The 13432-nt window shown below is 30.5% G+C and overlaps 3 protein-coding genes, 1 long non-coding RNA gene and 1 other non-coding gene across 8 annotated transcripts; 2 read left to right on the forward strand and 3 right to left on the reverse strand.

Annotated features, from left to right (window-relative positions):
* Positions 1 to 138: 138 nt before the first annotated feature.
* Positions 139 to 2258, reverse strand: LOC128883018 (26S proteasome regulatory subunit 6A-B-like). Its single transcript, XM_054134968.1, has 11 exons — positions 1866 to 2258; positions 1719 to 1814; positions 1575 to 1626; positions 1399 to 1521; positions 1308 to 1349; positions 1084 to 1140; positions 952 to 1016; positions 769 to 895; positions 497 to 718; positions 384 to 440; positions 139 to 336 (listed from the first exon to the last, which is right to left on the reverse strand). Exons 1-11 carry the CDS (start codon positions 2097 to 2099, stop codon positions 149 to 151), a joined length of 1263 nt encoding a protein of 420 aa, XP_053990943.1. The 5' UTR covers positions 2100 to 2258; the 3' UTR covers positions 139 to 148.
* Positions 2259 to 2664: 406 nt separating this feature from the next.
* On the forward strand, positions 2665 to 3642 carry LOC128883072 (uncharacterized). Its single transcript, XM_054135059.1, has 4 exons — positions 2665 to 2907; positions 2958 to 3007; positions 3082 to 3241; positions 3342 to 3642. The coding sequence occupies exons 1-4, from the start codon at positions 2772 to 2774 to the stop codon at positions 3437 to 3439; spliced, it is 444 nt and encodes a 147-aa protein (XP_053991034.1). The 5' UTR covers positions 2665 to 2771; the 3' UTR covers positions 3440 to 3642.
* Positions 3643 to 3846: 204 nt separating this feature from the next.
* LOC128883066 (ATP-dependent RNA helicase DDX1-like) lies at positions 3847 to 9900 on the forward strand. Of its 4 annotated transcripts, none has more exons than XM_054135049.1 (17): positions 3847 to 5597; positions 5659 to 6640; positions 6728 to 6845; positions 6917 to 7026; positions 7072 to 7199; positions 7259 to 7439; positions 7513 to 7606; positions 7661 to 7854; positions 7922 to 8061; positions 8114 to 8297; positions 8345 to 8612; positions 8745 to 8833; positions 8951 to 9079; positions 9132 to 9369; positions 9420 to 9446; positions 9521 to 9711; positions 9759 to 9900. In XM_054135049.1, exons 2-17 carry the CDS (start codon positions 6527 to 6529, stop codon positions 9840 to 9842), a joined length of 2289 nt encoding a protein of 762 aa, XP_053991024.1. In that variant the 5' UTR covers positions 3847 to 5597; positions 5659 to 6526; the 3' UTR covers positions 9843 to 9900. The 4 variants fall into 4 exon arrangements, 2 of the variants coding, with proteins under 2 accessions (XP_053991024.1, XP_053991025.1); XM_054135050.1 differs by lacking the exon at positions 3847 to 5597 and having other exon boundaries at positions 5608 to 5920; positions 5986 to 6640; XR_008458705.1 differs by lacking the exons at positions 3847 to 5597; positions 9759 to 9900 and having other exon boundaries at positions 5608 to 6640; positions 8951 to 9091; positions 9181 to 9369; positions 9521 to 9635.
* Trnaf-gaa (transfer RNA phenylalanine (anticodon GAA)) lies at positions 5833 to 5905 on the reverse strand. The gene has a single exon. It is a non-coding gene; the product is annotated as a tRNA-Phe (tRNA).
* Positions 9901 to 12120: 2220 nt separating the features above from the next.
* On the reverse strand, positions 12121 to 12702 carry LOC128883067 (uncharacterized). Its single transcript, XR_008458706.1, has 3 exons — positions 12501 to 12702; positions 12387 to 12446; positions 12121 to 12263 (listed from the first exon to the last, which is right to left on the reverse strand). It is a non-coding gene; the product is annotated as an uncharacterized LOC128883067 (long non-coding RNA).
* Between the last annotated feature and the right edge of the window lie 730 nt (positions 12703 to 13432).

The raw sequence follows: 13432 nt of genomic DNA on the forward strand, positions 1-13432 counted from the left end.
CGTTTGAATTTTAATAATATTTGTGAAATATGCATCGCTTATCGTCACAAAATTATTTAAACATCTTGTTTTCTACGATGAATAAAATGTTACAAGTATTTCAGTCTTTTATATAGTCTAGCTCAAATGAAAGTGTGTAGTATTTTTTTTATCCAAAATAGACTAAAGGTGATTTCTTCTTTGCTTGAACTGCTGCGATGCCTTCAACATAGTCTTCGTGACGCAGCTCAGTTGCGCCTCGTCTCAAGCCAATCATACCAGCTTCCACACACACAGCTTTAAGTTGGGCCCCGTTAAAATCATCTGTTGCTCGGGCTAACTCATTAAAATTGACATCTACATAAAATTAAGAAATAATAATGTTGTACTTAATGGTAGACTACCTGAACGATTAATATTCATTTTTCTTGAATGAATTTGTAAAATTTTTACTCTTGATTCTACAGTCAACAATGTTTAAAGTTTTTTTTTAAAAACCCTTAAAAAAAGTTTGTACCTTCATTCGGGTGAGGAAGCTCAACCTTTCGGTCTAATCTACCAGATCTTAGTAAGGCTGGATCTAGAATATCTGGTCGGTTTGTGGCAGCAATGACTTTCACACGATCGTCGGATGAAAATCCGTCTAATTGATTTAATAGTTCCAACATGGTTCTTTGAACCTCGCGATCTCCACTTAATTCTGAATCCTGCCTTTTAGCGCCTATGGCATCCAATTCATCTACACAACGAAGCGAAAATGAAGTTAAATTTGTTACCATACTTTGTGACCTATGAAAATAACAGCTGGTGCTTTTTTTTTGGCTAAGGCAAAAGCATCTCGTACAAGTTTTGCCCCATCGCCAATAAACATTTGAACAAGCTGAGGTCCAGCTAGTTTCAAAAACGTTGCTTTTGTCTAATAGTAGTAAAAAAGAAAACTTGTAATGACCCGTCAACAAAAATGAAACTGACTTGGGCTGCACACGCTCGTGCTAGTAACGTTTTCCCTGTTCCTGGTGGGCCAAACATGAGTACTCCTACAATGAATTCATTAAAACAATAGGATATTGGACAGAGTTGCAGACGAGTCAATTAAAAACTAACCTTTGGGTGGTTTAATACCAATTTTATCAAAGTATTCCTTATGTGTCATTGGTAAAACTGAAGTGAACGCAAAAGACACATATAAATGGTAAGGAATATTACAAAATTTAAAAAAAAAAGGATATTAAATCAAATAATCTTGATTTCACATTTTCATTAAACACCGGTCGTAAAGCATTGTTTTCCTTCTTACAACAACCACATGAGATAGAAGTATAGCGTACCAACAGCCTCCACAAGTTCTTGAATTTCCTTATCTAGACCCCCTAATGAGAAATAAGTTGAAATCGTACATTTTTACGTTAACAATTTCACCTATATCCGAGTATTGTTCCTGAGGACGTTCATCCACTTCCATTGCCTTTACACGACTGTCATATTCGGGAGGTAATTTATCTAAAATAATGTAGCTATCTTTGTTAACTCCAACAAGATCATCTGAATGTTTGAATGTAACATAAGTGAAAATAGGTTGGAGCTTTTTTACTTACTTGGTTTAAGCTCGGATGCTGGTATCAATCCAACAGCAGGCAAGAATATTGTCTAATTATTTTATAAAAAGACAATAAAGAAATCTCACAAAAAGTTTAAAATATTTTGCAGGTTAAGCAAAAATACAAAGACTACATTTTTACCTGACGTGTTGATGTTTTGATAACCACCGATTTCTCTAATGAAGGCACTGGATTGTCATCTTTTTGATTTTCTGGTTCCACAGGTAACTCTAAAATCTGAAATGAAATTCAATTGGAAAAAAAAAAGACAATAAAAAATATTCTTACCTCAACAACATTGGCAACAAGGTATGGAAGTTGTTTGTTTAATTTTATCTTTTCATTATTATCCTTGACCTTTTCATTTAAACTGGTTAATTCATGCTGTAATCGTTCGTGTTGATGCCTCATAGACCTGACTTCATTGTCAATAACAGTTATACGCTGTTGAATTTCAATTGGAGACATTTGACGAATTTCATCGCTGATTTGTTCAGAGTTAGGGAATCCTTGGGATTCCATAGAACAGATTCTGTTTTCTTTGTAATATTTCTCTCAATTAAACAAATCGACACTAATAAATCAAAACACCCACGCTATGTTTTAGTTCTTTATAAAATTAAATTCTCAGTGCACCAAGTTACTTGGGGTTTCTCCTGTCCATGCATGTATGTGATTACAGTGTTTTTTTTTAATCCTGCTATTTCCTTGTCGAATATACAATTCTTTTTAGTAATACCATTTTTATGTTTCTTATATTGTAAACAATGTTTAAGTTTACAATAATTAAAACTATTTCATGAATAAAAATGCTTTGTAAACGATTCTAATTAAGGAATTTTGTGATAAATACAAAAAAAAAATATTTAATATTTTTTAATTAAAACAATTAATTCCTTTGCTATTACAAAAAAAAAAATTTTTATTTTTATAACGTTTATTTCCATACGCGGTCTTTATAATTAATAATTCCATTTAAAAAAACTTTAAATTATCTAATTTGTCTATTTGTCAGTTATTTTAATAATTCCGGTGTTAATTTTGAAAAAAAAATTACCGCTTATTGGTTTTTAAATACTTAATAAAAACAAATATTCTAGTCTATATAAAAATAAAATAAGCAGAATATTGAGAAAAAACAAAACATTTAAATTACTTTTAATTAACGTAGTTGTGTCGTTTTTTATTAAAACAATGCAGTACAAAAAATATACATCTGGACGGTTTCAAACACGCCCATCATATGCAGTTCACGTTTTAGAAAATGAAGATGTCATTGAGGTTCCTTTTCCCACGGAATACTTTTGCGCACCCCAGTTTTATTATAAAGGTTAAATTTTTTTTTTAATGCAACACAAGTACATTTTGACTTTTTGTTAGATCAAGAGCGGTTTCAAGTCAAGCCAAGACAAGTACAGGCAGCGTTAGCCGTATGTGAAAAGTTTCACGAAAAAGAAACGTTACGCGGTTATGTGATTTTCTTTTTGCTACTCTATATATTTAGGGCATTATGCATATTCCTATTCCCATGTGCTTGCCAAAACTTAATGAGCAACAAGAAAAATATGCGTCGTATTTGAAAAAATCTTACCGTATTGATGACATTTATCTTTTGAAAGATGAAGTTTGTAAATTAAAACGAAAAGCGACATCGGCAATTACAGGTAAAAATAAATTATAAAAATATTTTATTTTTTGCAAAAAAAAAAATTGTTTTTTTATTGAAAATTAATTTACAACGTTTGTTTGTCTCGTTTAAAATAGATGAAAATGGTGAACTAAGAAAGGGTATATTCAATGACAATAATAGACAAACCCCATTTGAGGCAGAACAGAGATTAAATTCTAAAAATTTTAATTAAGTATAATCGTAAAGCAAAATGTGGTAGAAAAGTAAAGTAGCAAAAATTAAAAAAAAAAAATTTTTTGTATGATTCTTTTATATGAATAATATAAATTTTAAAAATTCATGCTCAGTCGTCATTAGCGGTTTTCAAACATTACAATGGATATAAATAGGTATCTATTCTATTGTAGAAAAAACTTACTTTTTTTTTACATTACTTCAAACTAGTGTACGTCTTGATGTTGCTATAAGCAAAAAACATTTTTACATAGAAATCTTTATTAAAGGTTTTTTTTTTATTAATAGATTCACGAATAAAATACAATCCTAAAAAATTGTGCACCGCATTTAGAAAAAACGATACATTTTTTTAAAACGGTTAAAAAAAATTAAAATCACTGCGGTACATTGCCGTAGAAACTATCGAAAATTGATTGTTTTCAAACTTTGTTAACTTTTGAAACGTTTTTTTATAAACCGTTTAAGTAATTATGTTAATTCAAATTTTATTTGGAGAATTTCAATAATCGTGTTAATAAAAATTTCATCTAGCATGCAACAACGCATGCTAGAAAAATGATATAATGCGAAATTGAAGTGTCGGCTTAATAACTGTATCCTATAGAAAATTTTACGGAATCGCGTTAGTAAAAAAAAAGAAAAACTCAACAAAGCAACCCTTAAACATTCAAAATTAAAGCCTATTTTAATAATTACATACTAAGTTCATGGCAAAAAAACATTCTTCTTCAAAAGAAAAGAAATTAGTCCACGACTATAACCAAACAGACAGATTGAGCAATTCCCAAGTACAACCGGGTGAATATGGTCAAATGGTCCTAAGCATTAGCAAAGAATACAATTTGTCTCCAATGGATGTTCCTGAGGAAGCAACTGTTTTCGAAAAAAAAAAAAAAAGAGGTGAAAAGCAACCTCAATAAAATATGACAAAAAAAATTGATGAATGGTTTAAATCTTACCTAAACATACAATTTTGATTGATAGAAACAATAATTTCAAACAAATATAATATTCATTTTATTATTATTTACATTTAATATTTTTGGAATATATGTGAAAATGTTTTTTTTAGCTGGAACCGTTCAGTTTTGTTCGTACTATAAAAAAAACAATCGTGTGAACTATTGTTTTGACAAAAAGCTTCATTTAAAAAAAAAATTAACAATTGTAAGAAATTTTTTCTTGTCGTAGTAACTCTATTAAAAGTATGACCAACATTAGCCGTACTATATATGTTTCTCAAAAAAAAAGAATACACCGTAAAAGGCGTTTTAAACAATGTGAGGAGTGTCATATGTTATGAAACAGAATTAGTCATATTCAAAGAGGCTGGTTTTCCATTTTTTCAACATTGTGTAACTCATTAAGGAGATTATTCAGTCCTATGAACTCAATGTCCTGAGTGAATTTATACATGTCGCATCCAAGAGTAAAATTTAGTGTTTCGTTTGTTGCGCTTGAAAAATACTTCTCGTTATCTTTACAAAGCCTAGTCCATAAACTTTCAATTGATTCATTTTCAAAAGTAAAGTCAGAAGTGTTTTTATTTAAAACTATAAGAGGACTGTCTTTAAGGATATTAAAAACGGCTGGATTTTCTGTAAAGGGTTTCAACTTATAATCACATTGATGAAGGTGACGGTACTCGTCTAACAACTTGATACTTTTATATGCCGTTTCCGTATCGACATCACGGAGATTAAATCGACCTGTACGTACATACGATCGTAGTAACCGTGAAAGCTTTCTTATCCAATCATCACGATCTGTTTCACATTGACGAAGCAGTTTTGATAAAACACAAGAGCAATCTTTCAATAATTTTGGAGATATGTACACAAAAGAAATCAGGATCCGTACTTTAATGGGTGTTGAGCATCGGTGAAAGCGTGGAAAAATATAATTAATCAAATCAACCGTAAGCATTTTGGCTCCTGCATAACTATTCCAGTTATCTGCTAAAAGTTTTAAAAATGTGATATACTGTTCGCTCAAGTCTGCTTTAACATTTTTCTCACTTTGAAATTCATCAATCGTGCGCATATACAATAAAATGAATTTTTAATTCAATAAATTAATCGTACATTGTTGTGCCTAATCAATGAAATTCTGATCAGTTTTTCAAAATATGGTATTCTCAATTTCAACCTACGGTAACTATTTTAAAAATATTTATTTTGTCTGCATTAAACACCTGGAATTTTTTGTATTTAGTAAATGTAACAGTTAAAACGTTTGTCGAGTCAGTTTCTTTATAGAAACTTATGAATTTTTTGACGAGGACTTGCTTACTTTTTTCGCGAGAGGAGAGTATGAGTTACGGCTATTTTTAAGATTCAAGTAGCACCAACAGAAAAAAAATTAAAAAAACATAGCCATTAACTAATATGCCTTCACCCGGGATCGAACCAGGGACTTTCAGATCTTCAGTCTGACGCTCTCCCAACTGAGCTATAAAGGCTCTACACGATAGCAAGTAGACGAATGTGTAAGCTGGACTGTGACATTGATAACTTTTGTCTTTGTTTTGTATTTAAATAGTGTACTGGATGATCTCTGTGTTTCGTGTATAATAAAGAAAAACCAATAATAAATTTACATTTTTTGGACAATTCAATAAATAATGTTGTCCAACATAGCCGTTAATTTGTTCTACGTTTAAAAAAAATATATAGAAATAATTAGTGCATTATCTTTATGACACAGTTATTTTCGTAATAAGTAATAAACTTAATGTTTCTGGAAAGCTTGTTCCGTGATCAACAAAATAATGTAATGTAACAACCTTTTAGTATCAACTGTTTCTTTTTTAAATTAATTATGTGCTGAAATTTAGAACGCAAGAAAAAAAAAACATTTAGAATTCATTTTAAAAATATCGAAAAATTAAAATTACAATGTATAGAAGAAAATCTGCAGTATATGTTGCTGTTTTTAATTTAAGTAAAGGCTTTATCTACTGGCAGACCAGCATTTGCATTAAATGGCGCACCCTTGTCCAACTGTATAGTCTCCACCACGAAGTTATCAAAGCGATGTATTATTGAAAAATTTAGTGTATAACAATATTTTCAAGCTTAAAATGGCCGACTTTGAAAGATTAGGAGTATGCCCAGATCTTATCGTAGCCATTCAAAGTTACGGTTGGAATATTCCTACTGCAGTTCAGGATGAAACGATACCGTTGATTTTAGGGGTAAGTAACGTTACAAAAATAGTAACGCCACTTGATATAAATTTAAGAATAAAATAAAGCCGCGTTTCGTTTTGGTTTTTTTCAAAGGGAGGGGACGTTTGCGTTGCAGCTGAAACAGGTAGTGGAAAAACTGGAGCCTTCGCGATATCCTGTGCTCAATTGGTTCACGAATCATCGGCATACGATAAAAAGAAAAATGAACGTGGTATGCATTCGATGATTTTCATAAATTTATTTTTATTTATTATTTTTATTGTTTCTCTATTCCTTTATAAGACAAAGACATAAATGTCACTATTGAAAATGACGGTTACATTCTTTCTTCAACTGAAGAAGAGTGGAATGGTGTTAAATTTAATTGTACACCGTTAAACAATATCCGCATGGTATTTAAAAGATTTCGTAATTTTGCTTAATTTTTGTTCGCACAGTACGAGGTTAGTATATTATCGACAGGATTAGTACGTGTAGGATGGGCAACTAGATTAAGCCGTTTTGATATTGGTCAAGATAATCAAAGTTTCGGTTACGGAGGCTCAGGAAAGAAGTCACATTGTGGGTCAGTTTTAAGTATTCTTTTCTTTTTAATTTTCGATAAAGGTTTGGGTGACTAAACAGAAATTTCACGTACTATGGAAATTCTTTTACTAAAGATGACATCATTGGATGTATAATTGAAGGCGAAAAAAATACCATTTCTTTTACAAAAAATGGTCATCATTTAGGAGTTGCCTTTGAGATACCATCGCATCTTGAAGTAAATTCTTTGTTTCCAGCTGTTTGTGGAAAAAATTTTAAAGTAATAACTAATAATAAAAAATGAAAAATTGTGTCCGCATTCGTGAGCCTAACAATCCGCCTTTATTATTTAGGCTTTTGTACGCCTCCATTCACCGTTTATACATCCAATTCAAAATATATCAGATATCTCTCCCTCTTCTATAGACTGCATTCAAATCGTCAAAGGTCGGATTCATAAATCAATCCACCTTTATCCTTTAAACGTCTATTTTTCATCAGATACAATACATAAAAGACCTTCTAAAGACAAAACTTTTTGTATGATTTTGTCACCAACAAGAGAGCTTGCAGATCAAACTTACAATGTAATGAAATCTTTTGTGAATGTACTGAAAAACCCCCCAATTTCATGTGCATTACTTATTGGCGGATCAGGAAATCAGCGTATAAGTGAAAGCTTGAAACAAAATGGCGTAAGATTACTGGTTTTTAACTTACGAATTACTTGTTTTTATAAACAAAAAAATATTTTTCATTTAGACGAATATTGTAGTCGGATGCCTCGGAAAAATATCTTACGCCATCCAAGCACATGTCATTAGTGCTTCTTTCCTCCAATACCTTGTTTTGGACGAAGCTGATGAATTGATATTGCAAAACACGACCAAGCCTATTTTAGAGTATGGTGACGTTTGTTTGTGTTAAAGCTTTCGTTTCTATATGTTTTTTTAGAATAAAAAATGCGTCGAAAATGCCACGCGTTCAAACGCTTTTTTTTTCTGCATCCCTGGGATTGCCTAATGTCCGCCATTCAATTGATGTTCTTACAACAAACAGCACATGGGTTAATTTGAAAGAGGAATTGGGAATACCCGAAACTGTGCATGTCGTCCAATACATTATTGATCCACATTTGGTAAGGTTTTTACTGGTTGCATTACTTAAAATTGTAAAAAAACTTAGAAAACTTTACCTTGTTCGTCTTATATCGTCTCTCCTCATATTGCCCCGCCAACAGACAATATTCACTCATATCATGATGCTTCTATACAACTTTCAAAAGAGGAAATCGCATCTCAAACTATTAAATTAAGGAAACCGCAAATAGCCGTAGCAATAGCAAACGCTTTACAAATGGATAATTGCTTAATATTTTGCCGTACTAATCTTGATTGTGATAATTTTGAGCATTATTTAATTACTTTAGCAAAAGAACGAGGCGTCTTCACAAGTAAGCAAATGATTGCTTTGTTTTTTTGATGCATTATTATATCAAGAGAAAAAAAAAAAAAGTTTCATACACAGTTTTTACGAGATCTCAGACATTTTTATTTGTATAATTTTCATTAATGTATACATTTAGAATATAGTGAGACAGGAGTACAAAATCCCTATAGCTGTGTAGTATTATCGGGTAGCAGACATCAATCAGTTCGTGAAAAAAATCTCAAGGTATGTAGTATTGTTTTTTCAAACAATTTCTCTCAATTTGAAAAAGTTACACGTATTCAAAAGGCAGTTATTTGTGTTGTTAATTATTGGTGATAGTTGGTTAACATTCTTCCATAGGCGTTCAAAAAGGGTGAAGCACGGTTTCTGATATGTACTGATGTAGCCGCAAGAGGTCTTGATATAGATTCTTTACCATTTACAATTATGTTAAATACACCAGACAATCCTTCATTATTCATTCACAGAGTAAATGCTTATGTAAGTTTTTTTTACTGTCAACATTTTTTTTTGCTGTTAGTTGGGAAGAGTTGGTCGATTTGACAAGATGGGTTTTGCCGTTGTTCTAGTTTCTAATACGAAGGAAAAAGTGTGGTATCATACCTGTGCTAACAGAGGAATTCGATGTGAAAATAGAGATCTGGTTGCCAATAATGGATGCTGTGTATGGTACGAAGAAACCCACTATCTTAAATTAGTGGAAGGTTTTATTGGGCAAAAAATACCCTGTATGGATACTTCCACGTTTTCAGTTGACGGTAATGGTTTGCCCGAATTACCTACTTGATTCTATTTAATATGCGAACAGGAATATTAGAGTTTTATGACACTAGAAGTAGGAATTTATGTGTTTTATTGAAAACTGCAAAATAGAACATTCACTCGTACAAAAATTGTTTAATTTTTTAGACCTAACGGTTGTTGAATCCGAACAAGAGGAATGGTTGTCAACAAAACATGAAGAAGATTTAAGTAAATTGCAACTAAAAAGAAAAACTTCTGTTTCAATTACTCAGCCTGAAACCTTTAAATTAAAAGCTCATATTTACGGGAAAACAAAGGCAGAAAGCATTAACAACTATGCTGAAGCGCAGGCTAGGGTAATGAAACAACAAAAAAACTAATATTTAATTCCTTTTTTATTCAGGAACTGGAACCCGTTTTAAAAGTATTGCAGGATTTTGAAAAATGTGTTCAAAAATTGTTTGTTCAAAATACGCTAAATTTGTAGGGGTTGAATCTGTTTATAAACTAGGTAAAATTTATTCAACATTGCAAATTATCAAAACAGAATTGAAAGCTGCTGATTTTATACATTACATAGTTTATTTTTTAAAAACAAAACAAAACACATTATCACCGTTTATTTGAAAACTGAAAAAGTTGAAAATTGGATCACCTTCAAAGCGTTATCAAAAAAAATACATTTAGAGGACCAATATTATAAAAGTACATTTTTCAACTGATCTGCATTCTTCATTCTGACTTGGGTCAGACGTTCAGCTTTATAAAATTCCTGTAATAAGCCGAAGCAAAATGACGAGTACTAAAGAAACGAATGAGTGTCCTACTATTCCTCTCAGTTCTCTATCAATACAAGAAAAAGCGACTTTAAAGAAAACTTTGGAAACAGTAAGAAGAAATATCAAAGCGAACATCACGGCTTGTATGCTTTTGTGTAGGAAATAGATAGCTTGACAAACCATGTAGTTGATTTGCGGGTCGCTATGCGCCGTTTAGACACATCCAAAAACTCTTTAAAAGCTTTAGAAAAAGAATCCCTTGATAACGAAGTCAGCAAACACAAGACGTCTATAAGTGGAATAATTTTTTTGTGTGTTGGATAGATTTTAATTCCATTAACGCAATCCGTTTACGTTCCAGGAAAAATAGAAAGCGTGGATAAAGTACTTATTGATATTGGTACAGGATATTATACAGAAAAGAATATTTCCAATGCTGAAAAATATTTTGATGAGTATGTCAGAAACATAGGATGATTCCTTGCCAAATTTTATTCGTTTTTGTCTTTTGTTAATTATATATTTTAGTAAACTTAAGGTTGTTAACGACATTTACTCAAAAGCGTTAAAGGCGATTACTGAAAAAAAACGATTTGTTGGAGTTATGCAGCAACAGTGGCAGACGGAAACAACTAGTAGATAAAGGTGAAATTTTTTTTTAAATCTGTTTTTTTTTTTTTTTTGCATTATAATAAACGGATAAAAAAATATTCTAGAATCCTATCTTTTAACAACAATTCTTATCGTTGTAACAAAGTCTTTTGTTAGCTTTTTTTTTCTGTTACTCAATAAAAATACATATGAAATAAAAATTACTCTAAATAAATTTAAAAGGCCATATTTACGCTCCATTTTCGTTGTTCAATATTTTGGAAACTTTAAAAAGATTGGAACAATAAAGGTAAATGGATCAATTTTGATTGTGATATTTATAAACGTCTTCTTCCATTAAGGATTCTGACACAAATGGTAAATCTTCCATTTGTACAGTGTCAGGAATTTGCTCGAGTGAAAGCCCTATGAAAGCAGTGCAATTGACTATTGCCATCAAGGTGACGATTATAAAAGAAACCCAAAAACGATGGTTATGTGAAATTGAAAATTCTACACCTCTTCGATGTGTCTGTATTAAAAATTCTACAACTTTTGAGAACATTTAATAAACTGTAACGCTTTTATATGAAATAATTTTTTTTTTTATGTGAAAATTAAAAACACCTAATTTTTAGAATAGCTTTAAAATTTACAGAAATTTTAAGGATAGCATGCTCGCTTTTTGCCCGTTATCGATACGTAGCAGAAAATTATAAATTAAAACCATTGGAATTTTCAAAAGACACTACAATAGCTTTATTGCACTAAAAATTTGAATGCTCACAACTGAAAATGGGGGTTATTTGTGAAAGGAGCCTGTCTTGTAGACAATTTATGTAGATTTCCCCTTCTTAAAAGTCGTTTTACTACGTATTTTTTCACAAGAAAGCTCTTGATGTCGTTAACATCATACAAATACAGTGTTGTTTTGCCTCTTTTTAATAGTTGCTCAAAATATTTCTTGCAGCCAAAAGGATGATATGTATGGATTAGAAGTTGAAGGTTATTTTCTCAGGGATACAACACACTAAAAGATAAAAATCTACTTCTCTAATTAAAATAACTTTTACCCTGATACTGTTTATAATTTTAAACGCACTTAAAGCAACTCGTATAGCTCAAATCACACTACAAGAGTTTGAAATTTTTTTAATTATGTTGACCTAAAATTGTTTGACCTTCTATTATGCAATCCTATTTTTTTCAACTTTATCCAAAACTCCTAGCCTGCTGCATGCTTGTTCATTTACTGGATAAGTCCTTTTAAGGTTTTAGTTTTCAGCATAACAACGTTGTAACAATGTAGTCCCGTCCTGCTTTCTTATTTTAAACTTTGAACTTTGTATATCATTTAAATATTTGTTTCAAATGATTGTTTAACCGGAATTTATTGTTCCATTAAACATTTCTTTTCTTAATGAAAATCTATTGAACACGAAAACCAAATCTTAGAACATTTCGTCGTACCTTTAGAAGCAAAACGTTCCTAGCTCATGATCTTCATACGGTCCTACCCACTACGCAAATTTAATTTTCTGCAATAAAAAAAAAAATGTCAGTTAATACTTTGAATTCCAGCATTTTTTTTTCATTGACTTCTGCGCAATTTGCATATTTCCCCAACACTCAGCTTAAAGTATCAATTCTTTTTTACTCACTAACATCATAGGACGGATAGTAAATGTTTTATAATTTGTAAACTTCATTTTTGCATTCATCTTAATAATAAAAACAATAATAAGTATTATTATTAAAAAAAAAATTATGCTTACTTATTGCTCCTAAGATAGTTTAATATCGTGGTTTTTTATAAAATATATAATAAAAAAAATATTTTATATTTTAAAAAGAATTGAAACTCGTTGTATTCTGATGCTGACATGGCAAACATCGTAACAAAAAAGAGACCAGATTCATGAACTAGAGTACAACTTTTTAACTCAGTCGTCTAATTAATTTATATTAAAATAATTTCAATAGGAGAAAGAAAAAAATTACTGCTACTTTTTCACTGTTGCAAAAAATTGAATTTTGAAAAAAAAAAAAAAAAGCTTATTCTATATCTTAATTCGTCTGAATATTCTGATTATCTTTAATACATACTTTTTTCTATTATGTTGAAAAAGCAATAGAATCAAAATGGTAATATTCAATTGATGAACGTCAAAAAACATTGTATGTTGTAACTCTTGTTTTTATTTCATAAAAAAAATCTAAAGTTTCTATGTTTCACTTGAGTGTTAATACTTCGCTTTATGTTATTAAAATGTAAAAATGAATGTGTGTCTTATATTGTTATAAATTCAATTTTTTTGAAATCCATAACGATGCCCTAAAATTCAGTTCACATATTATGTGAGTTATTTTTTTCCAGTGAAGCTTCTTATTATTGCATAGTGAGAAATTTTAATTAAACAAACGTATTTCCTTAAAAGCTGATACACGTACTCTTGCAAAAATTTTCACTTTACCGATTTTATACATATTTTTTAGCTTTTCTTGTTTATTTGACATTGCATTAAAGACCATAATTTTGCAGTAGAACCACGCACAGTTTTGTTATGTTGAATTGGGGAATATTACTTATTAGATGTCAAATTGTTTCATTCGAGAAGTTATATGTTATAAAAAATATCACGAGTTGCACTTTGAACGTATCCATTTCAATGTACACGCACGTTTCATTCTTTTGATAGTATAAAAG

This window comes from Hylaeus volcanicus, unplaced genomic scaffold, assembly GCF_026283585.1.
Source record: "Hylaeus volcanicus isolate JK05 unplaced genomic scaffold, UHH_iyHylVolc1.0_haploid 12197, whole genome shotgun sequence".
In the NCBI taxonomy this organism is placed as follows: domain Eukaryota; kingdom Metazoa; phylum Arthropoda; class Insecta; order Hymenoptera; family Colletidae; genus Hylaeus; species Hylaeus volcanicus.

Coding starts and splice junctions, on each gene's coding strand:
- LOC128883018 (XM_054134968.1), bottom strand. CDS start 2,099: ATGGAATCCCAAGGATTCCCTAACTCTGAACAAATCAGCGATGAAATT. Junction 1,141..1,307: donor AGAACTTGTGGAGGCTGTTG/GTACGCTATACT, acceptor CGTTCACTTCAG/TTTTACCAATGACACATAAG. Junction 896..951: donor CACGAGCGTGTGCAGCCCAA/GTCAGTTTCATT, acceptor TACTACTATTAG/ACAAAAGCAACGTTTTTGAA.
- LOC128883072 (XM_054135059.1), top strand. CDS start 2,772: ATGCAGTACAAAAAATATACATCTGGACGGTTTCAAACACGCCCATCA. Junction 2,908..2,957: donor ACCCCAGTTTTATTATAAAG/GTTAAATTTTTT, acceptor ACTTTTTGTTAG/ATCAAGAGCGGTTTCAAGTC. Junction 3,242..3,341: donor AGCGACATCGGCAATTACAG/GTAAAAATAAAT, acceptor CGTTTAAAATAG/ATGAAAATGGTGAACTAAGA.
- LOC128883066 (XM_054135049.1), top strand. CDS start 6,527: ATGGCCGACTTTGAAAGATTAGGAGTATGCCCAGATCTTATCGTAGCC. Junction 7,440..7,512: donor TTTGTGGAAAAAATTTTAAA/GTAATAACTAAT, acceptor TTTATTATTTAG/GCTTTTGTACGCCTCCATTC. Junction 9,370..9,419: donor TTCCACGTTTTCAGTTGACG/GTAATGGTTTGC, acceptor ATATGCGAACAG/GAATATTAGAGTTTTATGAC.